This window comes from Symphalangus syndactylus, chromosome 15, assembly GCF_028878055.3.
Source record: "Symphalangus syndactylus isolate Jambi chromosome 15, NHGRI_mSymSyn1-v2.1_pri, whole genome shotgun sequence".
NCBI classification, from domain to species: Eukaryota; Metazoa; Chordata; class Mammalia; order Primates; family Hylobatidae; genus Symphalangus; species Symphalangus syndactylus.
The window spans coordinates 6,145,153-6,170,317 of record NC_072437.2 but is presented as its reverse complement, the minus strand read 5'-3'; the positions used below and the strand labels follow the sequence as shown (position 1 = coordinate 6,170,317).

General features: G+C 48.4%; 1 protein-coding gene across 12 annotated transcripts; it reads left to right on the top strand.

The window, feature by feature from the left end:
• UPF3A (UPF3A regulator of nonsense mediated mRNA decay) lies at positions 1–25,165 on the top strand. Of its 12 annotated transcripts, none has more exons than XM_055245016.2 (10): positions 1–852; positions 1,243–1,349; positions 2,053–2,159; positions 5,848–5,946; positions 6,065–6,175; positions 11,001–11,056; positions 11,146–11,292; positions 18,139–18,299; positions 21,084–21,378; positions 24,147–25,165. In XM_055245016.2, exons 1-10 carry the CDS (start codon positions 646–648, stop codon positions 24,273–24,275), a joined length of 1,419 nt encoding a protein of 472 aa, XP_055100991.2. In that variant the 5' UTR covers positions 1–645; the 3' UTR covers positions 24,276–25,165. The 12 variants fall into 12 exon arrangements, with proteins under 12 accessions (XP_055100991.2, XP_055100990.2, XP_055100992.2 ...); XM_055245015.2 differs by having other exon boundaries at positions 11,146–11,304; XM_055245017.2 differs by lacking the exon at positions 5,848–5,946 and having other exon boundaries at positions 11,146–11,304.

Below are 25,165 nucleotides of genomic sequence, written 5' to 3'. Positions count from 1 at the left end.
GCCGGGGTGGGCGGATCATTTGAGTCAGGAGTCAGAGACCAGCCTGGCCAACAAGGTGAAACCCCGTCTCTACTTTAAAAATACAAAAAAATTAGCCAGGCGTGGTGGCGCATGCCTGTAGGTCTCAGCTACTCAGGAGGCTGAGGCGGGAGACTCGCTTGAACCCGGGAGGCAGAGGCTGCAGTGAGCCGAGATCGTGCCACTGCACTCCAGTCTGGGCGACAGAGCGAGACTGTCTCCAAAAAATAAAATAGAAAATTCAAATGCGAACCCAGCTCTCATAGCGCCCCGGCCACGGAGAGCCTGGGGGAGTCGGATAAAAACGGTGCTGGGATGGGAGAGCGGCTTGTCCGCGAACTCCTCCCACCACGCCCGGACCAAAGCCGCCGGCGCCCCGCTTCCGGGGCCGCCCTAAACCGCGGCCGCCGCTCCCTGAGGGGCCGCCTGGCCCCGCAGAAAGCCAGGCTGTGTGGCCGGAGGTCACCACCCCGACCTCGACCCCGACTCCGACTCGTCCCGCAGCGCCCTGACCCCTTCGTGGGCGGCCCCGAGCGTCGCGGCCCGAGGAGGGGCGGGGCTGGGGCGGACGAGCTCTCGCGAGGTTTGGTCGGGGGCTAGCGGCTGCGGCTAGGCAGAGAGTGCGGGATGCGCTCGGAAAAGGAGGGGGCCGGAGGCCCTAGGGCGGCCGTTGCCGCGCGGGGCCCGAGCGGGAGGGAAAAGCTGTCAGCCCTAGAGGTGCAGTTCCACCGCGACTCGCAGCAGCAGGAGGCTGAGACGCCGCCAACCTCGTCCTCCGGTTGCGCTGGCGGTGCGGGCAAACCTCGCGAGGAGAAGAGGACGGCCCTGAGCAAGGTGGGGACGGGGGCGGGGCGCGCAAACCTCGCGAGGAGGGGACGGCCCTGACTGGCGGGGGAGGCGGGAGGCGGGAGGCGGGAGGCGGGCGGGGGAGGCGGGAGGCGGGAGGCGGGCGGGGGAGGCGGGAGGCGGGAGGCGGGCGGGGGAGGCGGGAGGCGGGAGGCGGGCGGGGGAGGCGGGAGGCGGGAGGCGGGCGGGGGAGGCGGGAGGCGGGAGGCGGGCGGGGGAGGCGGGAGGCGGGAGGCGGGAGGCGGGCGGGGGAGGCGGGAGGCGGGAGGCGGGCGGGGGAGGCGGGCGGGGGCCGGGCCTCCCAGCGCGGTAAGCGGTGCCTTTTGAGCTCCATGTCCACGCTCCGCCGCGGTGGGAACGGCTGCGCGCTCCCCGCAGGTGGTCATCCGCCGCCTGCCCCCGGGCCTCACCAAGGAGCAGCTGGAGGAGCAGCTGCGCCCGCTGCCAGCACACGACTACTTCGAGTTCTTCGCCGCCGACCTGAGGTGAGGCCCGCCCCGAGGGGAGGTAGAGAGGGCGGAACCCAGAGCTCGGCGCCGCTGGCCGTTGCCTTACGTTCCTTACCCTGATTTCTCCTTTATGGGAGTCGTGTGAGCTTTTTGAATAAATACATTTCAGTAAAACGTGTCAGTCCCGTCAAAGAAAAATACCACCAACAAAGAAGCACAGATGTGGTTTACACTAAAAATGCGGATGATTTTCAGACGGCTAACGCTTTGGAAAACGGGTGCCTTTGAAAGGACCAGCGTTGCCCGCCCGGCGCCTCCCGGGCTTCCCTGCTCGGCCGCGGACGGGGCGCTGCGGGGCCGGGAGGGCGCCGGCTCTTCTTGTGGCTTCCACGCCGGTGCCGCAGCCAGTGCGGCTTTAAATACCAGAGAGGGTCCCCAAGTCAGGAGAGTCTCGGCGCCACGGGTTCCTCTGGGAGTGCGCCCTGGCCTTGCTTTAGGGTTTCAGCCTCCTAGGACCGGTTCTGGGCAGTAGAGAAGGGACCTGAGTTCTGCCTCGTAAAGTTAACGTTTTGCGTTTGTTTTTGCTAAAGAATATCCAAGTTGTTACAATTAACTGAGATGATTTGGCACAAAAGTTTTACCTAAAGTAGTTTGTTGTGCCCAGAAAAGGAAAAAGAGGCTAAATTAATGGACTGTTGTATTTTTCACTAACCATTTTCACTGTTATCTCTTATTTCAGTCTTTATCCTCATCTCTACTCAAGAGCATACATTAATTTTAGGAATCCTGATGACATTCTTCTTTTTAGAGATCGTTTTGATGGATATATCTTCCTTGACAGCAAAGGTTGGATTATTGGTTTTTAAAAATCTATTATAATCTGTAGGTATACTAATGAAGTATTGCTAGAATATTCGTGCTTTTTTTTTATTATTATTTTTTTAGACAGGGTCTTGCTCTGTTGCCCAGGCTGGAGTGCAGCAGCCACAATCACGGCTCACTGCATCCTCACACTCTGGCTCAAGGGATCCTCCAGCCTCCCAGGTAGCAGGGACCACAGGCGTGTGCCACCATGATCGGCTGATTTAAAAAAAAAAATTTTGTAGAGACGGGGGTCTCACTGTGTTGCCCAGGCTGGTCTTGAACTCCTGGCTTCAAGTGATCCTCCCACCTCAGCCTCCCAAAGTGCTGGGATTACAGGCGTGAGCCACAGCATCTGGTCTATTTGTGCATTTTAATTAAAAAGTTCTCAGGCTAAAATAAGATGATAAATTTTGATTATGTTACTGTAATTATGTGCAGATATTAAAAATTGAAATTATTTAATTATTTAAACCAAAAAAATTCCAGAAATTCTGTGTAATGGTGACGGCCTATTTATATATTATCATCAGAGAATGAAGGTTTTCATGAGCGAGTTTTTTGCATGAGAGAACTTGATCTTTTTAGATTCTTTTTTTTTTTTTTTTTTTTGAGACAGAGTCTCGCTCTGTCGCCCGGGCTGGAGTGCAGTGGCGCAATCTCGGCTCACTGCAAGCTCCGCCTCCCGGGTTCACGCCATTCTCCTGCCTCAGCCTCCGAGTAGCTGGGACTACAGGCGCCCGCCACCACGCCCGGCTAGTTTTTTGTATTTTTTAGTAGAGACGGGGTTTCACCGTGGTCTCGATCTCCTGACCTCGTGATCCACCCGCCTCGGCCTCCCAAAGTGCTGGGATTACAAGCGTGAGCCACCGCGCCCGGCCCTTTGATCTTTTTAGATTCTAAAGCTAAATTATTTTACCTGTTTGATAGGAATTTTCCAAAATGTACACTGACTTCTGTCTTCTTAAACAGCACCCTTCATGACTGTACCATTTATGATAATGTCACCAGGAAGTCACTGACTGCTGTTAAACAGCTTTGCCTGCGGAGACAGCAGTCTTCAACTCTACTCTCAGTAGTTCCCTTACCAGTACTTCTAGGGTTTTGCTTTCGTCTTTTTCCTTCTCTTCTCCTGTCAGGCTGTGTCTGCTGTCAAGTTTGTGTACCTTTCACAGCAAGTTTTCTGCCCTCCCCTTCCCAGCCACCCTCTTCCGACTCCACGTGTTTTGACACTGATGAGTGTTTTCTTTTTCTCCAGTGAGGGGTAAGGACTAGAAAGATTGTTAAAAAAAATAAGCATTAGCCAAGCTAGTTCCTGTGACTGGAAGCAAATGTGATGCTTGAACTGACCTTTGTGTTCATTGCTCATTTATTCAGTAACTTACTCAGTTTCCCTTTTTCACTTAAAAAATATTGGTGGGCCAGGCACAGTGGCTCACGCCTATAATCCCAGCACTTTAGGAAGCCAAGGCGGGTGGATCACGAGGTCAGGAGTTCTAGACCAGCCTGAGCCACAACGTGAAACCCCGTCTCTACTAAAAATAACAAAAATTAGCCAGGCATGGTGGCAGGTGCCTGTAGTCCCAGCTACTCGGAAGACTGAGACAGGAGAATTGCTTGAACCTGGGAGGTGGAGGTTGCAGTGAGCTGAGATCATGCCACTGCATCCCAGCCTGGGCGACGGAGCGAAAAAATATGTATGTGTATATACGTGTGTGTGTGTGTGTATATATATATGTAAAATATATGTAACACAGCCAGGTGTGATGGCTCACTCCTGTAATCCCAGCACTTTGGGAGGCCAAGGCGGGCAGATCACTTGAGGTCAGGGATTCGAGACCAGCCTGGCCAAGATGGTGAAACCCTGTCTCTACTAAAAAAAAAAAAAAAAAATTAGCCAGGCATCATGGTGCGTGCTTGTAATCTACTTGGGAGACTGAGGCATGAGAATCACTTGAACCCGGGAGGCAGAGGTTGCAGTGAGCCAAGATCGTGTCACTACACTCTAGCCTTGGTGACAGAGTGAGACTCTGTTTAAAAAAAAAAAAGTCACAAAATTTATACCATACTGTTTTCCACATTGACTGTGCCATTTTAGGTTCCCACCTGTAGTGAGCAAGGGGCCAGTCGTCCTCGTTTCCGGTTATCTTTGTTGTTGTTGTTGTTTTGTGTTTTAGAGATGGGGTCTCACTATGTTGTCCAGGGTGGTGTCAAACTCCTGAGCTCAAGCAATTCCCCCCACATTGGCCTCCCAAAGCGCTGGGCTACAGGTGTGAGCCGCCGCCCTGCCGTTGTTTTTATAGTCTCTGGCCTAAGCCTGTGCTTTTGATGTCATATGCAACCCATTGCCAAATCCATTGCCATGGAGCTTTTCCCCTGTGTTTTTTTCCAAGTGTTTTATGGTTTCAGGTCTTATATTTAGGTTTGATCCATTTCGAGTTACTTTTTGTATATGGTGTTAGGTAAGGGTCCAGCTTCATTCTTCTAGCTGTGGATATCCAGTTTTCCCAGCACCAGTTGTTGAAAAGACTTTCTTTTCCCCATTGAATGGTCTGGGCACCCTTTTCAAAAATCAGTTGACCAAATATTACAAAGGTTTATTTCTGGGCTCTCTGTTTTATTCCCTTGATGGATGTGTCTGTCTGCATGGCAGTACCACACTGATGACTTTCAGCTTTGGAATCAGGGAGTGTGTCATCTGCCATTGAATGAGTATCCACTGTGTGCTAGGCCTTGTGGGTCGAGCGCTGACTTGGACGTCGTCCCTGCTGGTCCAGTGCCCTGCCGTCCCCCTGAGTCTTGACTTTATTCTGGATGGTGGAGGTTGGCACAAAAATGTTTCCCAGTTAAAGGAGTTATAATTCAGTCATTATAACTCCATTATGACAAGACCATTATGACAGACCATTACTGACAAGTCTAAAAAATATGACTCAGTGGGTTTAGTACCAAGGTAGCAGTGTTCCATTTGATGATTCAGCATATAGCAGGTTCTGTTAGTGAACATTTCTCTTTGTGTATTTGTTTTTCCCCCACATAGCAAGGAAGTTAGTTTCTAATGACTTCCATTCTCTACTTTTATCAGAAGCAGATTTCACCTGGAATATTCTATAAACCCTTTGAAGCCCTCTATTTTAGCCATGGTGTCTTCTAAGCAAAGTAATTTTCTTGAACTTAAATAACAAATTGATAGTTGAATTAACCTTTTAAAATAAAATGTAAAGTGTAGCTAAGAAATCTGATTATTTAAAGGTATTCCAACAATAAATTATTTGGGATGGGGCTGGGGAGGTCAGGTTTATTGAGGTGTAACTTACATATGGTAAAAGTCACCCTTTTAAAGTGAACAATTTGATGAATTTTGAACAACTTCAGTTATGCAACCACCACAACATGATAGATTGTTTTAGTAAGTAATTGTTCTTACCATGAGTTCATCCTTGTTTAAGTCTGGAGTTTGCCATGTTAAGGTTGCAGGTGCTTGAAAGTGTAATAAAATTGTAGGTTTTTTAATCTTTTTTTAATCTCTTACTGGAAGGATGAATCATAGTTTAAATAGTAATAATACATTGTCGTTGTTACACTTACTCTTTAAGTAAGCTAGGTCATTATTTTCCAAAATGAATGTAGTAGAATTTCAGAATGGCTTCTGGAACATGTTTCCTGTTAAAAGGCCTAGAATATCCTGCAGTGGTAGAGTTTGCTCCGTTCCAGAAGATAGCCAAAAAGAAGCTGAGAAAAAAAGATGCCAAGACTGGAAGCATCGAAGATGGTGAGCCCTTTCCAAGTGCTACGTTATGAAGCTGCCAAATTAAGAACACTGAGCAAATGTAATTCTCTCGTAGTTGGGAAAGATTATATTTATTTTCTTTCTGCTTTTTAATGTCTAGATCCAGAATATAAGAAGTTTTTAGAAACCTACTGTGTGGAGGAAGAGAAGACCAGTGCCAACCCTGAGACTCTGCTGGGGGAGATGGAGGCGAAGACAAGAGAGCTCATTGGTCTATTTTGCTCATTTCTTCTCTTTTCTTTATTGAGAGATTTACTCGTAGAGGATATACGTTTTTTCTGTTTTTCTTGATTGTGGTAACAAGTTGAAACTTGTTACAGGCTTGGCAGAAATGTAGAGTAATTTCCAGTTTTGACAAAAGAATGGCAAGATGGCAGCATGGGAAAATATTTCTGAGCGTTGGTTGATGGAGAGCACGTGATTTTTTTAGTTACGATCATTTTAAGTTATGATGCTTCCGAATGAGCAGTGGAGAAGACACAGGAATGGTCTGTTCCTGAGTGTCAGGGAAGGCACGTTGTGTCACAAAGTTGAAGTCAGTGGTCACAGACGGATGCCTCAGGAGCCCATAGGGATGAGATGTTTTGCTCGTGGTGAGGTCATCTTGCTGATTCAACACAAATGCCAGGCTCCCTGAGCCAAGCCAACGTGTGGATAAGCCCAGCCAGAGCACAGAATCGAGTTTAAATCCAGCCTTCCACCCCATGCCCACAAGTGGTGTCCTTTAGAAATAGTTACTTCCCAGTAGCACTGACGTGAAAATCAGGCAAACTTTATCGTTTAGTCCCAGACACACCTGGTTGTGTTTCTCCTCTCTGTGGATCTCCTTTCCTCAAAGCCCTCGTTCTTCACCTCTCATCTCTCCCGCCCAGGCTGTGCCCTGCCCACCCATCAAGATGGATGTACTTTGGGAGGCCAGGATGGGCGGATCATAAGGTCAGGAGTTCGAGATCAGCCTGGCCGACATGGTGAAACCCCATCTCTACTAAAGATACAAAAAATTAGCAGGGCATGGTGGTGCGCACCGTTCCAGCTACTGAGGAGGCTGAGGCAGGAGAATCGCTTGAACTCAGAAGGCGGAGGTTGCAGTGAGCCGAGATCGCACCACTGCACTCCAGCCTGGTGACAGAGCGAGACTCCATCTCAAAAAAACAAAATTGATGTGACGTGACAGCCACATTGTTGATCATTTATCTTCCTGCCTGTCTCCCATCACATAAACTCCCTTCTTGTTTTGTCTCCCCAGTGGAACTAGATTTTCGTCTTCGTGGTTGCAGCACAGAAAAGTTCAGGAATTTAGTAAATTTGATTGAATTAATAAAAAAAGATCAGTGTTACTGAAATAGCCCATTCACTTTCTTCATTTGTCTAGTAATAAAGCTTTTTTTTTTTCCCCCACTCTGTTGCCCAGGCTGGAGTGCAGTGGCATAATCTCGGCTCACTGCAACCTCCGCCTTCCCAGTTCAGGCCATTCTTCTGCCTCAGCCTCCTGAGTAGCTGGTATTACAGGCACCTGCCATCATGCCCAGCTAATTTTTATATTTTTGTGGAGATGAGTTTCACCGTGTTGGCCAGGCTGGTCTTGAACTCCTGACCTCAGATGATCTGCCTGCCTCAGCCTCCCAAAGTACTGGGATTACAGGCGTGAGCCACCACGCCTAGCCATAATAAAGCTTTTGATCACTAAAGTAAACCAAATATGCTGAGGCTGCATGCTGCCTGGGCACTGACGCTGGGCCTCAGCATGGGGCCAAGTGGTAAACAGGTCACACAAGGCCTCTGCCTGCCATCGGGGATGACAGGTAGGAAGTAGGAGCAGGAATAGTCCAGCCAGGGCACCTCAGTTTGTAATCAGTGCCACTGATGTGACAAAGTGGAATATGGGAGGGAAAGAGGTTGGGAGACTCCCTCCAAGATAGTGGTGGAGCTGGAGCTGAGACTGGTTGCGGGAGGGAAAGAGGTCAGGAGATGAGCCGAGACTGGCGGTGCTGAGCAGTGGAGGAAGGAAGCGCCAGGGGCAGGGCCGGCTGCTGTCGCTTTTCACTGCAGGCGCAGAGTGCAGGCTTGTGGGGCTGGCACACGGGTGAGGGCAGCGTGGTTGGAGGTTCGGGGCACTGCAAGACGTTTAGATTCATTCCAGGGCAACTGGAAGCCACTGGGGGAGTGGCATGGTCTGATTATTTGTCCCCATCACTCTGGTGGTGTCACATGGGATAGACTGTGGGTGCCAGGAGATGAGCGTGTGTTTTGGGGGTGGACTGGACAGGACCGACAGACAGGGTGTGGGAGGTAAGGGGACAGGAAGAATTAAGACTCCAGTGCTTGGCTTGAACAGATGGGTGGATTGTGGCACCATTACACACAAGGGAACATGAAGGTAGGACAGTACTGGGGGCAAAGTCGAGATTTCACTTAAGAACTTGATAAATTGAAGAAGAGCTAGAAGAAGCAAATTAGACGTTAATTACAGGCCTCACCTCCCTGCCCCTCCCATTTCCATCTCACTTTGTTTTAAATGTCCCCTTGCATAGGATCGGTCATTTCAGGGCTGTTTTGAGACGTACCTTTTTGGGGCAGACACGTCGCTCCTGCTGGGGTGGGGAGAGGGGGGCATGTCCTGGCATCTGCCCGAGAGTCTGCTGCACAGCCAGTGCTTCACAAAAGTTGACTGAATGAGTGAATGAATGTGGCTTAGAATCCACCATCCCTGATGGGAGCGATTAATTCATTCCAGGACTTGGCTGTAGAGTCTTCCTTGTTTTTGTGATTGCTGTTTCTACGTATTAAAAATTGAAACTTGGCCGGGTGCAGTGGCTCACACCTGTAATCCCAGCACTTTAGGAGGCTGAGGCGGGCAGATCACGAGGTTAAGAGATCGAGATTGAACATGTGAGGTGGAGGTTTCACCATTCTGGCCAACATGGTGAAACCCTATCTTTACTAAAAATACAAAAATTAGCTGGGCGTGGTAGCAAGCGCCTGTAGTCCCAGCTACTTGGGAGGCTGAGGCAGAAGAATTGCTTGAACTCGGCAGGCAGAGGTTACAGTGAGCCGAGACCACGCCACTGCACTCCAGCCTGGCGACAAAGTGAGACTCCGTCTCCAAAAAAAAAAAAAAAAATTTTAGGCAATTCATGGCAGATTACCTTTTTCTTTTCTAAGCTTTTGGCCTCCAGTGGATTCTGCTGCACAGGTCTGAGAAGCAAGTGTTAAATGGAAATATTAATAAGCTCTTACTGGCAAGGACCCAAGTTGTTGAGTTAGTCTGGTGCATAGGCCTTTAGAGCAGACAGGCCTGGGTTCAGCTCTGAGACTTCTGTTTACTCGTGTTCTGTTGCATGGTTGTGCGTATTCTGTCTGATAAATAACATACTTCTATGATGTGTAGAACACTTTCTTATTCAGGTCTTAACCTACTTTTCCCGTGAGCCCTGTGGGTGATAGGGCAAACGTTTTATAGGAAGAGAAAGGTGGGCAAGCGGAGTCTGGGGTCAGCCTCCTCGCACATCCAGGTGGTCTCGCCCTGCTCCTGGCTGACAAGTCCAGGCCTTCCACAGAGCAGAGCAGAACCCTGGCTGATTTGAGATAATTTGCGCATTACAAAGAGCTGACCATTTACCTGAGCCAGTGTGCTGTACTCACTCTGAGACAGAGCTCATGGTCAGCCCAGGGACCCCTGGGGGGAGTGTTCTCTGTGGCAACTGTGTCTGCCACGAAATGTGGCATTTGTACCCGCATCAGCTCTTCCCTACAACCACTGTGCCTGGGGCAGGGCTCCTGGGACAATCGGCTCTTCCCTACAACCACTGTCCCTGGGGAAGGGCTCCTGGGACAGGTGCCATTTCATCTATGATGTCAGGGTGTCAGGGGGTCCTCAGTTCCAAGTGATGGATCCCTGGCCAGGGCTTCTCCTATGATTCCTGATTCATTCCTGGTCCTCAGAATTCCAGAGATGTTGTGTCAGTTTTCAGGTACGTCCAGGGATTCTTCCCAGCCCTGTTTAGTCTGAGATCTTATAGACCCACAGAATAGACCCAGACCATCTTCCCCTTTCCCGTTTGTGTCCTTGTGTTGGTGGGGTGTGGGGCCCGTCCACCTCAGCGCGAGTCCCTCTGAGGCGGGGCCTGTGGGCCTCCAGCTTGCCTGGGCACCCACATCCAGGTCAGATCTGAGAGGTCGGGCATGAAAGCGAAGGACCAAGATAGAGTCTGTAGAAATGTTCATTCCCTAGTAGTTGGTGCCTTTTCTGAAATCAGCAGTGCCATATGGAGTCATTTTCTTTTTCTTTTTCTTTTTTTTTGAGACAGAGTTTCGCTGTTGTTGCCCAGGCTGGAGTGCAGCGGCACAATCTCGGCTCACTGCAACCTCCACCTCCCATGTTCAAGCAGTTTTCCTGCCTCAGCCTCCCGAGTAGCTGGGATTATAGGCGTGCGCCATCATGCCTGGCTAATTTTGTATTTTTTCAGTAGAGATGGGGTTTCCTCATGTTGGTCAGGCTGGTCTCGAACTCCCAACCTAAGGTGATCTGCCCGCCTTGGCCTCCCAAAGTGCTGGGATCACATGTGTGAGCCACCACACCTGGCCCATGTGGAGTCATTTTCTAAACTGCAATCCAGAGTTGTATGTCTTATCATTGGGATTTTATGGAGTATATATTGTAAGACATTACAAGAATCCATGTTATTTAAAACCGTTGCTTGGAGAACGGAAAACGAAAAAGTTCTCAGAATATGCGATGTATCAAAGTAAATATATGTTATTTAATGATTTAAGGTACCTACAAAAATATCATCTTGTAATATTTTAAGTCTCCCTTAAGAATCAGGAATTAGATGTCTACTATGTATAAAATTGTTGATGCTTTCAAATTACTTGACCTGACAGTAATGGAATAAAACTCCCCTGGAGGCAGTGTGTAAATTTAAAAAGTAATGACATCGTTCCCCTATTTATTTTAAAGATTACATTGAAAACAGGTATTTAAAATAAATCTTTCTTTAGGAGTTAAATACCATATTACAACTTTTGTGTTTTAGCTAGAAGAACCACACCTCTTTTGGAATATATTAAAAATAGAAAATTAGAAAAGCAGGTAGGTCTGGCCTTTACCTGATGAACACCCTCCCTTCTTCTGCCATTCTCATCCAGGCAGTTTATACACACGCTCTTCCATGTCTTTAGAGAATTCGAGAAGAGAAGCGAGAAGAACGGAGGAGGAGAGAGTTAGAAAAGAAACGTTTGCGGGAAGAGGAAAAAAGAAGAAGAAGAGAAGAAGAAAGATGCAAAAAAAAAGAGACAGATAAACAGAAGAAAATTGCAGAGAAAGAAGTACGGATCAAGGTAATTCTGAGGAAACATTTCCTTTTTCCAAAAACAGTTCTGCTGTAGTAATTATACTTTTTACATATCTTAGTTCTTAGAATTTGGAAAACATTCTGAATTAATCTAATATTGTGTTGTTATTTTTTTCCATCTTTTCCATCTTTCTTTCCATCCTACAGCAGTGGTTTTCACAGTGCGTCCTGAGCCCTGGGAGTCCTCAGGCTGCTGTTGGGCATCTGTCCTCCTGGGTGTGCAGTGGGGAGCACACCCCACAGGAGCCCCACACTGGCACACGTTGGGCTGCTGCTGACACTCTTTTTTTTTTTTTTTTTTTTTTTTAACTTTCCAGCTTTCATTGTTGGCTCAAGGCATACACGTGCAGGTGTCACGTGTTCATTGTCGGCTCAAGGTGTACACGTGCAGGTGTCACGTGTTCATTGTCGGCTCAAGGTGTACACGTGCAGGTGTCACGTGTTCATTGTCGGCTCAAGGTGTACACGTGCAGGTGTCACGTGTTCATTGTCGGCTCAAGGTGTACACGTGCAGGTGTGTCACGTGTTCATTGTCGGCTCAAGGCGTAGGCGTGCAGGTGTGTCACGTGTTCATTGTCGGCTCAAGGCGTACACGTGCAGGTGTCACGTGTTCATTGTCGGCTCAAGGCGTACACGTGCAGGTATGTCACGTGTTCATTGTCGGCTCAAGGCATGCAGGTGTGTCACGTGTTCATTTTCGGCTCAAGGCATGCAGGTGTGTCACGTTCATTTTCGGCTCAAGGCGTACATGTGCAGGTGTGTCACATGGGTAAATCAAGTGTCACTGGGGTTTGGTGTGCAGATAATTTTGTTGCCCAGATAATCAGCATAGTTAGTACCTGATGTTTTTCAGTCTCCACCTTCTTCCCATTCTCCACCCTCTACATTTTCCTTTAAAAAAAAGTTTTCCTCCCAGCACTTTGGGAGGCTGAGGCGGGCAGATCACGAGGTCAGGAGTTCAAGATCACCCTGACCAACATGGTGAAACCCTGTCTCTACTAAAAATAAAAAAATTAGCCAGACGTGGTGGCGGACGCCTTAATCCCAGCTACTTAGGAGGCTGAGGCAGGAGAATCGCTTGAACCCGGGAAACAGAGGTTGCAGTGAGCCGAGATTGCGCCATTGCACTCCAGCCTGGGCGACAGAGCGAGACTCCATCTCAAAAAATATATATATATATATTTCCTGGCCGGGTGGGGTGGCTTACACCTATAATCTCAGCACTTTGGGAGACCGAGGCAGGCGGATTACTTGAGGTCAGGAGTTTGAGACCAGCCTGGCCAATATGGGGAAACCCCATCTCTACTTAAAACACAAAAATGAGCCGGACGTGGTGGCACGTGCCTGGAATCCCAGCTACTCAGGAGGCTGAGGCAGGAGAATCGCTTGAACCCAGGAGGCGGAGGTTGCAGCGAGCCGGGATTGCGCCACTGCACTCCAGCCTGGGCGACAGAGCGAGACTCTGTCTCAAAAAAGAAAAGTTTTCCTGATTAAAAAATACACATTTGAAAACCACTGGTTTTGCTTTTCTGTGTGAAGCCTGACTCAGAACCGGGTTTTATCATTTCTTTTGTGGTAGCACTAATGAGTTTCTGTATTTCTTGCTGAGTTTTTTCTGTGACTGATACATTCATTTATGAGGGTGGTTTAATACATAGAGGGAATTTTTCTCTGCGTGAAATGTGTTGGCCAGAATTGGGACCAGCCATTACCTCCTCAATACTAAACCTAGATTTGAACCTAAGGTATCACTCATTACTTATTATTTATTGAATACCTTATATTCAATAAAATTGTATAATATGAGGAAAAAAATGAAATGTCAGGACTTGGGGAAAGAAGATAGGTTTGGAAACGGTGGGGAAGAGATCATTGAACCATAGATTTGTTTCTGATACGGTCAGCAGTCAAAAATAAAAAAGTTGGCTGGGTATGATGGCTCATTCCTGTAATCTCAGGACTTTGGGAGACCAGGGCGGGTGGATTGCTCTAGCCCAAGAGGTCAAGACCATCCTGGGCAACAGAGAGAGACCCTGTTTCTGTTTTTTGTAGAGATGGGGGTCCCACTATATTACCCAGGCTGGTCTTGTACTCTTGGACTCAAGTGATCTTCCTGCCTCACCCTCCCAAAGTTTGGGGATTACAGGCGTGAGCCACCGTACCTGGCCTGGTTTAGCTTTTAACAAGCATCTGTGCCCAGTATGGGGGTCTTTCACTTCTAAATCATGTAGAAAATTGAAATTCTTTTAATGCCTGAAAAATGGAATCTGTGGAGAAATGCAAAAGAAGGTGTATCAACAGCTTAAAGAAAGACAGATGGCTCATGGCTATTTTGCTATTTTTTGTTTGGTTTTGGTGGGGGAGTTTGAGACAGAGTCTCACTCTGTCACCCAGGCTGGAGTGCAGTGGCACAATCACAGCTCACTGCAGCCTCTACCTCCCAGGCTCAAGTGATCCTCCCACCTCAGCCTCCCATTACAGGGGTGCACCATCATACCTGAATAGCTAATTGAAAAAAAATCTGTAGAAGTGGGGGTCTCACTGTGTTGTCCAGGCTGGTCTTGAACTCCTGGGCTCAAGCGATCCTCCCACTGCTGGGATTAGGGGCATGAGCCACCATGCGTAGCACTCATGGCTATTCTTAATAAAGAGAAATATGGTTTGGGAGGCCGAGGTGGGCGTATCACGAGGTCAGGAGATCGAGACCATCCTGGCTAACATGGTGAAACCCCACGTCTACTAAAAATACAAAAAAATAGCTGGGCGTGGTGGCACATGCCTGTAGTCCCAGCTATTCGGGAAGCTGAGGCAGGAGAATCGCCTGAACCGGGGAGGCAGAGGTTGCAGTGAGCTGAGATCATGCCACTGCACTCCAGCCTGGGTGACAGAGCGAGACTCCATCTCAAAAAGGCTGGACACGGTGGCTCACACCTGTAATCCTAGCACTTTGGGAGGCTGAGGCGGACGGATCATGAGGTCAGGAGATCGAGACCATCCTGGCTAACACGGTGAAACCCTATCTCTACTAAAAATACAAAAAATTATCCGGGCGTGGTGGCAGGAGCCTGTAGTCCCAGCTACTTGGAAGGCTGAGGCAGGAGAATGGCGTGAACCTGGGAGGCGGAGCTTGCAGTGAGCCAAGATTGTGCCACTGCACTCCAGCCTGGGCGACAGAGCAAGACTCCATCTCAAAAAAAAAAAAAAAGAAAAGAAAAAAGAAATATGGCACACAACAGCTCAGCTGTTTAATGGTTCTCTGAGGATGCTAAGCAGTGAGCTTATGTGTGGCCACATGGGTGAACACACACAGGCGAGGGCTGGGAGGGAGCACAGCTGCCCATGCGCTCCGCTTGGCCTCTGGAAGCCTTGCAGGGCGTGGCAGAGCTGGCCTGCTCCCCAGCTCGTCTGCAGCGGCTCTGGCCTGCTGGCTTCTCCTGAATGCACCAGCGGAATCCACCTAAGGTGTCCGCACGTTTCCCTCCACAGGGACTTCCCCAGACGTGCCCATGGCTCCTTCTTGGCATCTGGTCTTAGTTCCCGTCTTGGCTCTGCAGAGAGCCCTCCTGGACCCTCCTCTTCCTGCGTCTCTGATGCTTTACTCTGCCTTCGTGTGTGTTCGTAGCCTTTGATGCTACCTGAGGTTATCTTATTCCTTTGTTTCCTTTTTCATATTTTTGCCACTGTTCACAGCATTCCCCCTTGACCACCGTTGCCTCAGGTGGCGCATCGGGCGCGAGTTCCTTCAAGGCAGGGGCACCCCTTGTCTCATTCACAGCCGTTCCCTAGTGCCTAGCACTGGGTTCTTAGTCCCTGGTTCCTTCACGCAGCTCCTCAGACCTCGGGAATCTGCAGTAATATGAGTGTCTTATATGCCAATGAGAGGACTAGGGGCTGGGGTCCCCAGGCAGCTTCAGGATGGGGACTAGTTGCCAGAAAGACCAAGGCAGGACTAGAGGGTTGGGACTTTCAGTCCCACCCTAGCCTCCGAGAGGGCAGAGGGCCTAGAGAGGGGTCACCGGTGGCCAGTGACTTCATCAGTCACACCTACATCGTGAAACCTTAATAATGGCTAAAGACAGGGCTTCTGGGGGCCGGGCACTGTGGCTCACACCTGGAATCCCAGCACTTCGGGAGGGCGAGGCGGGTGGATCCCGAGGTCAGGAGTTGGAGACCAGCCTGGCTAATATGGTGAAACCCCGTCTCTACTAAAAATACAAAAATTAGCCAGGTGTGGTGGCGCATGCCTGTAGTCCCAGTTACTCAGGAGGCTGAGGCAGAAGAATCGCTTGAACCCAGGAGGCGAAGGTGCAGTGAGCCGAGATTGCGTCACTGCAGTCTAGCTTGGGTGACAGAGCAAGACTCCATCTCAAAAAAAAAAAAAAAAAAAAGACGGGGCTTCCAGGTTGGTGAGCACATCAAGGTGCTGGGGGGGTTACTGCATGGAAGCTCCAAGCGCCACTGCACCATACCCCATACCCACCTTGTGCGTTTTTTCCGTTTGGCTGTTCCTGGGTCGTATCCTTTATGATAAGCCAGTAATCGAGAAGACAGTGCCTTTCTGAGTTCTGTGAGCCATTTCAGCAACTTATCTGAGGAGAGGCCATCGGGAACCCCTGAATTTATTGCTGATTGGTCAGAAGTACCGGTGACACACTCGGACTTGGAACTGTCATCTGAAAGGGGGGCAGTCTTGTGGGACCGAGCCCTTGACTTGTGGGTTCTGGTACTAACTCCGATGGTCTCAGAGTTGAGTTGAATGTGGAGCACGCAGCTGGTGTCGGAGAGGTGGTTTTGAAAAAGATGTGCTGTCAGAAATGTTGTAAGACAGTTCCTAGGCACACAGAATATTTGTTGAATGGGTGGATGGAGATTTGCACTTCCCTATGGCTCACATTTATTACAGACATATTACTGTTGCAATTTTTATAAAAGATGGACAGTTACTGGAAAGGAAATATTTAAGTTCCCAGATTCCACATAGGCAGAATAAGAGGATGTTCACAGCTGACACGGGGCCCACGCTTGATGAGAAGCGGCTTCCAGTGCTCCACCTTGCATGATGCGTTGTGTTCCAAAGTGAACGCGTGTGATTGAATGCATCCGTGTATGGTCTTGCTATGCTGCAATTATGACTGAGAACAGGATTCTCAGATGTACACCTTCCATTTCTGTTCTACAAATGATCTGTCTGTGGTGCTTCCATTTCTTTTTTTTTTTTTTTTCTCCCTTTTCTCAAGTTAGCTGAGGTTCTTTAGTTTCAAAAACTATACGGAGAGCAGGGAGAAAGGCCCAGAGGCATACAGGGCAGATGAAATATGTCGTGGCGACTTGTTCATTAGTTCTGTTTCAGGAAAGAGAATAATCAGTGTTTTGAAAACTATAAACTATTCTAAAAATCATCAATAGGAAGCAGCCTTTTAAAAATTTTTTTTCCTTATTACAAAACTAATACTTGTCTATTTCAGGAAAACTAGACCCTATGGATGAAAGGAAATAAAGTCATTTCAATTCTGCCATCTAGAAGTAATCACTATTGGCCAGGCACGGTGGCTCATGCCTGTAATCCCAGCACTTTGGGAGGCCAGTGCTGGGGGATCACAAGGTCAGGAGTTCAAGACCAGCCTGGCCAACATGGTGAAATCCCATCTGTACTAAAAATACAAAAATTAGCCAGGCACGGTGGCAGGAGCCTGTAATCCCAGCTACTTGGGAGGCTGAGGCAGGAGAATTGCTTGAACCAAGGCGGCAGAGGTTGCAGTTAGCTGAGATCAAGCCACTGTACCCCAGCCTGGGTGACAGAGTGAGATGTCATCTCAAAAAAAACAACAAACAAAAACTACAAAAATTAGCCAGGTGTGGTGGCACGCCCCTGTAGTCCTGCCTACTTGGGAGGCTGAGGCAGTAGAATCGCTTGAACCCAGGAGACGGAGGTTGCAGTGAGCCAAGATTGCGCCACTGCACTCTAACCTGGACGACAGAGCGAGACTCCATCTCAAAAAAGGAAAGAATCACTATTAACACAGTGCTGCAGAGCCCTTTAGATGGTGGTGTGTGTGTGAACATAAACAGAAGTGGGGGCTGGGCACAGTGGCTCACGCCCATAATCCCAGCACTTTGGGAGGCCAGGGTGGGTGGATTGCCTGAGGTCAGGAGTTTGAGATCAGCCTGGCCAACATACTGAAACCCCGTCTCTACTAAAAATACAAAAAATTAGCTGAGCGTGGTGGTGGGCGCCTGTAATCCCAGCTACTTGGGAGGCTGAGACAGGAGAATCACTTGAACCCGGGAGGAGGAGGTTGCAGTGAGCCAAGATCATGCCATTGCACTCCAGCCTGGGCAACAAGAGTGAAACTCTGTCTCAAAAAAAAAATTAGACGGGCATGGTGGCGCATGCCTGTCGTCCCAGCTACTCAGGAGGTAGAGGCAGGAGAATCACTTGAACCCTGGAGGCGGAGGCTGCAGTGAGCCGGGAGTGCGCCACGGCACTCCAGCCTGGGCGACAGAGCGAGACTCTGTCTCAAAAAAAAAAAAGTATAAGTGAGATTTTGGTGCATGTTCTGTTTTTTAGCCCTTTATTCATTACATGAACATCTTTGCATCACATTAACCTACCTTACTTTTCATGACTAAAAAATATTTCATTCACTGAATGTTCCACCACGTATTAAACCAAAAACCTCATTTTTGGACCTTTAGCTTTAATTCTTTGCTGTGCAAACAGTTGGCTTCAATATTGGGGTATATTTGTAATTATTTATTTAACAGCTTCTTTTAAAGTGTGCTCTTGAGGTGATATTTTACTAACATTGTAATTTCTCAGCTTCTTAAGAAACCAGAAAAGGGAGAGGAACCAACCACAGAGAAACCAAAAGAAAGAGGAGAGGAGATTGATACTGGAGGTGGCAAGCAGGAATCCTGTGCCCCCGGTGCAGTCATAAAAGCCAGGCCTGTGGAAGGCTCGCTGGAGGAGCCCCAGGAGACGTGAGCGTGCTTTCATTGTTATGACCACGTCAGCTCCCAGTCATGGTGACGTAGGCTTTGTCAATACGAGTATGCCTGTTTCACACTGTTCTTGGAATCCAGGACTTCCCAGGGTGTGCGGGTACACTTAGCCTTCATTTCCCATCAGCATGGCAGGAACTTAGTGAACTCGTCTCGTCTGCAGTCTCAAGTCTGTCTTCAGGTCGGGGAATTTCTTCCTGTTGTTTGTTTTGCTTTTGCCTCCATGTCTTCCTTTTACTCTTGAGCCGCCTCCTGGATTCCTGCTGTTGCATGTCAGGTCCTCAGGATCTGTCTTCCCAGTCTTTTTGTTTTTTGTTTTGTTTTGTTTTGTTTTTTAATTTTTATCTGTGTTTGTGATATCTTGCCCTTTGCTCTTTTATCCCCCTTGCAATTTATCTACAGAATTGCATATTTGGGAGCCCCCTCTTTTAGGGCTGGCAGATCTCTTGTGATAGAGAAACAGAATTTTAAGTGCTGCGCTCCTTTGGTTGAAGCTGTCCCTGGCTCCTCTGGCTGTGGATCTTGACCAGCAGCTTTGGCTGTGCACTGTGGGTCCTCCCTTTTTATTTTCCTTTGCTGCATATGACAGTGCAGCTCTGTGGAGGGAACAGCTTTGTGGAGGGAGCTCATGTGCGAAAGGGACAGACACAGCAGTATCTGCCCGGTGGGCCAGAGAGAGACCAGCCAGATGCCAGTCAGGAGGGATCCTGTCCCTGTTGCTCCTGGCACCCACCATCCTCAGGGCCCCAGGCACCTGGGCTTACCTTCCCCTCCGGGACTGTGCCCACTCACCGCATCTCACCACCCACAGTCTCCTGGTGCCCAGGACCACTTGGCTCACAGGGGATGGTGGACGTGGATTTTAGGTGGGAAGACTAATGGGATTAGGCTGCCAGCTTCCCAGAGTCACAGTCATAGGTGTGATTTCTCACTGCCTTTTGTTCACAGTTGATGAAGTATTTTTTCTACTTGGGAGTTTTGGCTTATTGCTTTGTTTATAAAATTTATATATGATTATCAAATCCATGATTGTGAAGCACTGTGATTATGTTACAGGTGTTGTTACTGTGACTGTTCATGACACAGCAGTGCCTACTGCCACGTGTCTGGTGTGAATTCATACCTGGTTACAGATCCTTGTGGTCCCCACCAGCCCTGCCAATGAGCGAAGCAGCCATTTATTTACTATTCATTTAATATTCTGATACATGCATAAAGATAATTAATCTGCCATTATTAAATGTCAGTTAATTTTACTCTGCACATCATGATGGATGTGCACCTGGGCTCCCAGGACAGCCACTGGACCACTTTAGTCTCAGTCACTTTATCTGTAGAAAAGGTTTTTTTTTTATTTTATTTTATTTTATATATTTATTTTATTTTTATTTTATTTTATTTTTATTTTTATTTTTATTTTATTTTTGAGACAAAGTCTCGCCCTGTCGCCCAGGCTGGAGTGCAGTGGCACGATCTTGGCTCACTGCAACCTCCGCCTCCCAGGTTTAAGCAATTCTCCTGCTTCAGCCTCCCGAGTAGCTAGGATTACAGGCACCCGCCACCATGCCCGGCTAATTTTTGTTTTTTTTTGTTTTTTTGAAACGGAGTTTTCCTCTTGTTGCCCAGGTTGGAGTGCAATGGTGCGATCTCAGCTTACCACAACCTCTGCCTCCTGGGTTTATGCAATTCTCCTGCCTCAGCCTTCTGAGTAGCTGGGATTACAGGCATGCCCCTCCATGCCTGGCTAATTTTGTGTTTTGAGACAGGGTTTCTCCATGTTGGTCAGGCTGGTCTTGAACTCCTGATTTTAGGAGATCCGCCTGCCTTGGTCTCCCAAAGTCCTGGGATTACAGGCGTGAGCCACTGTGCCTGGCATAATTTTTGTATTTTTAGTAGAGACAGGATTTCATCATGTTGGCCAGGCTGCGCTCAACCTCCTGACCTCAAATGATCTGCCTGCCCCTAGCCTCCCAGAGTGCTGGGATTACAGGCACATGCTACCACCTGGCTAATTTTTGCATTTCAGTAGAGAGGGGGTTTCACCGTTTAGACCAGGCTGATCTCCAACTCCTGACCTCAGGTGATCCCACCCACCTTGGCCTCCCAAAGTGCTGGGATTACAGGCGTGAGACACCACACCTGGTCAAAAGAAGGTATTTACTTTGGAGGGTTATTGGAAATTAGAAAATACGTATAAAAAGTACCTGAGCATGGCCAGGCGTGGTGGCTCACACCTGTAATCCCAGCACTTTGGGAGGCCAGGATGGGCGGATCATGAGGTCAGGAGATCGAGACCATCCTGGCTAACACAGTGAAACCCCGTCTCTACTAAAAATACAAAAAAAATTAGCCGGGCGTGGTGGCGGACGCCTGTAGTCCCAGGTACTCAGGAGGCTGAGGCAGGAAAATGGCGTGAACCCGGGAGGCGGAGCTTTCAGTGAGCCGAGATCGCGCCATTGCACTCCAGCCTGGGCGACAGAGCGAGACTCCGTCTCAGAAAAAAAAAAAAAAAAAAAGTACCTTAGCTTAGGGCGTATTGCCTGTCACTCAACTGAAATGACAAATATTATTACTATGATTTATTCCTCTTTGTAGTGGTTTTTATCAATGTCTGCTGTGTGCCCGTCACAGTGCAGCCTCAGCAGTGCAGTGCTGAGCACTTCGCACAGGTCCCTGTTGTCTGGGAACCTGCAGTGTAGAAAGGAGGGTGGGCAGCCAACTGGAGGTTTACTGCAGTTGCTGATCATTTGTGTTGAATCATAGGTCACACAGCGGCAGTGATAAAGAGCACAGGGATGTGGAGAGATCTCAAGAACAAGAATCTAAAGCACAAAGACACCATGTGGATGACGGCAGGAGGCACAGAGCTCACCACGAGCCTGACTGGCTTTCCAGAAGGAGTGAGGATGAGCAGAGATGGGGGAAAGGACCTGGCCAAGACAGAGGGAAGAAGGGGAGCCAGGACAGCGGGGCTCCGGGGGAGGCCATGGAGAGACTGGGAAGAGCGCAGAGGTGTGACGACAGTCCGGCACCCAGAAAAGAGCGACTGGCAAACAAGGTTCTTATTAAACCCAAAAAGAAAAATGTGTCTGGCTGTCTTAAGGTTCAGGCTGCACGCTGACCATGTCAGCCCCACTTGGCCTTGTGTCTTGGGGAACGCAGTGCTTTGAGCATTTTCAAGAGCAGTTACTCCTGAAAGTCAGATCCTAGAGTGAGACTAGTCATCTTTTCTCAGAGAATCAAATTATTTTTCACCAGGAAAAAGAAAGATTTTATTTAGTATAAAACTAGCACGTTTATATGATTCACTTGAGAATAAGATTATTAAATTTACCCTTGAGACAGGAAGGAAAGTTTTAATGATATTTCTTGGAGGTTTCTTCCACATTATTAACAACATTCTGATTATTAGTGAATATTTCCATGGCTCACAAACACCTGTAAGTTAGTTCTGCACAGACGGTGAGCACAGGACTGTGGTTACCCCCTTAGCCAAGCAAACAGCTTTTTTTTTTTTTTCAGAAGCTAATTTTTGTTCAGATTGCGTTTTCCCAGCGCAGCACTACAGATGGCATCACCTTTCTGACAGCACCAGGCCCCAGCCCGGCCTCCCAGCAAACTGAGGGCTGCCTAGGGTTCCGGTTCCCACTCACCTCCCTCCCCATGTCTAACCCCTGGCAGCCATTGTCTGTTCTCTGCCTCTGATTTTGTCATTTCAAGAATGCTTGATAAATGGAAACACACAGTATGTGAGCTTTGAGAGTGGCTTTCGTCACTCAGCCTAATTCCTTTCAGATCCTTCCAGGTTGTTGTGTGTATGAACGATGTTCACTTTGAAAATGTTTCAGTGTAGCTGGGCGTGGTGGCTCACGCCTATAATTCCAGCACTTTGGGAGGCCGAGGCGGGTGGATCATGTGAGGTCAGGAGTTCAAGACCAGCCTGGCCAACATGGCGAAACCCCGTCTCTACTAAAAATACAAAAAATAGCTGGGCGTGGTGGCGCGCCTGTAATCCCAGCTACTCAGGAGGCTGAGGCAGGAGAATTGCTTGAACCTGGGAGGCGGAGGTAGCAGTGAGCCAAGATGATGCCATTGTACTCCAGCCTAGGCAACAAAAGCAAAATTACATCTCAAAAAAAAAAAAGTTCAGTGAAGTCGAGGCTGAAATCCAGAGGAGAGCCTTCTTGTCTTCACCCTTGAATGAACACCTCTAGAATACTCCACAGTTTTCTGGGGTTGCCTGGACCTCGGGATGCACAAAGTACAGCCATGGGTCCTTTTGATAGGGAGTTGCTCATAGGAGTCCTCAGTCTTCAGTTACCTTATTTTAGCAGGTGGTGAATGGCCCGGTGTTCCCCCCGACCTGAGGTGGGGGAGCATTTGCTCCTCTTTTTAGCCTCACAGTGCTGTGGTGGGAATGAGGCGCTCTGTGCAGGAGCTACTTTCCCGGGAGCCTGGCATTTGTCATGTACTTCTGAGGTCAGGTTCCATGCTCCATCTGTGTATACAGGTATTGCCCTGGCAAGAAGCAGAATTGTCGGCTCTGTGCAGTGGCTCATGCCTATAATGCCAGCACTTTGGGAGGCCAGGGCGGGTGGAACACCTGAGGTCAGGAGTTCGACACCAGCCTGGCCAACATGGTGAAACCCCATCTCTACTGAAAATACAAAAATTAACCGGGCACGTTGACACATGCGTGTAATCCCAGCTACTCAGGAGGCTGAGGCAGAAGCATCACTTGAACCCAGGAGGCAGAGGTTGCAGTGAGCCCAGATTGAGCCATTGCACTCCAGCCTAGGCAACAAGAGTGTAACTTTGTCTCAGAAAAAAAAAACAAACAGCTGTGCATACTGGCTCCAGGCAGCCTGTCTCTGCGCCACAGGAGTATTCAGGTCCAGGGGCCTGCTGAGCCTGTTCCCACCCCTCCCATTGGTCAGGTTCATACCAAGGAAAAGAAAATTAAGTTAAACCCCCTGGTGGTAACCAGATGTGGGCTTCCACACACAGTCCAGGAGGAGGTAAAGGTGAGCTGGTGAATCCTGGAGAAGGAATGCATGAGATGTGCCCACATGGTCGTCCTTGCAGCCCACACTTGGGCTCCTGGTGGCTGTTGGAGGCTAAGGCTGCAGCTCTGCAGGGAGAATAGGCAGGGAGCAGGAGGCTCACGGAAGCTGGAAGCCGCCTTCCTCTGCCACCCCTTCAGTGCTGGGGCAGGGCTCGTGGCCCCATCAGAGAGGAATTGTGCTGCTGTCGTTGCTGACACTGGCCTTCAGGGCCACTCTATGCTTCCCGGGCTGTTGCCTGCTTCAGGCCCTGAACAGCTGCCCTTCATGGACTTTATGGGTCATTTTTATTGCTTCGCCTCCAGGAGTTTAGTAAAATGATGGGGTGATGTTTTCTAAAAAGAGACCAGTTCAGTTTCCTTGCTGGTAGATGCTAGGCAGGGATAAGCCCCGTGGAAATTGCTTACTACTCAACGTTAGTAAGTTTTAGTTGGCAGATCTGAAACCACCTCTGAGGGTCCACGTCTCATTTTGTTCACTTCCCAACTCAGAGGGGGACGCCATGATTGTACCGTTCCCACAGATCACATGTTCTTGTTTGAGCAATAACATTTGCCGAGATAACCAGCGTTTACATGGCTTTTTTAATTGCCTTAGAATGCCGGGTTTCTGAGATAGTGCTGTGAAAAAAGGGCTGATTTTTAGCTGCCTGGTTGATTTTCTTTGGACAATTCATATCATCGAGTTCTAGAAATACAGGGAGCTATTGACCCTTCTGTGTTGCCACCTCTTTTAAGAGTAACATGCCCTCTTATCCTGGCAGGACCGGCCAGCCTTGCAGCTGTATGATCCAGGAGCTCGCTTCCGAGCGCGAGAGTGTGGCGGAAGCAGGAGGATCTGCAAGGCAGAAGGTTCGGGGACTGGCCCTGAGAAGAGGGAAGAGGCAGAGTGAGTCACTGCATGCACCTGGCCTCCATGGACGAGCGAGGGCATCCCAGAAATGTGTAAATGACCCCCGAGTGTGACTGGGAAGGAGAACTTAACTCCTTACCAGGAAACTGGAAGCTAAAAATACAGAGGGTGACAGAGAAACACGCAGAAACCATTCTAAAGAAAGTAGTGATCTTGTATTAAATTGAGCAGAATTCTCACAGATTTTACCATTCCTGTTATAAACTAGTATTTGTTGTTTAGCCAAAACAGAAAATGACTTCCACTGGACAGTAGAAAAGTATGTGTAAAATAGGGAAGAAAGTTAGTATTGGATCAGTGTGAGTCCTGAAGCACTTTCAGTGCTGTGAGAATGACATCCACTTTGGGTTTCATTCGTTTGTAAGCAGAGGAGCTGTCAGTCACTCGTGCTTCTCGGTGGCCTCTGAGCCATGGCATCGAGTAAAGGGCAGTTCTTGTTTGTTACAACCTTTGTGAGTCAGCTATGCCTGCAAAGTGTGCTGTGTTTTAGTCCTGGTAGGAATATTTATCAGAGTTCACACTGTATAAAACCCAACAGCTTCAACTACTGCCCTTTCAACATTTTTGCCACTGACCGGATAAAAACGGTTTCAGTCTTTGGATGGATGTGTTTGTGGTTTGTAACAGTTACGGTTTAAACCATGGTTTAAGAATTGGCCCAAATAACAGAAGTTTTGTCCGGGAAGGGATAAACTAGGTACCATATAGAGCCTGTCTTTGAATTTTAGATACTTTGTTTGTAAATAACTTGAAATCGCTTTCTGAAACCTGCATTCTGTAGTTTCTTCCTTTCAGTGAAATTGTTAAATGTTAATGTATTTTTGGCACTGCGATTTTAACCATTTATTAAATAAAAATTTTGTTAAAGAA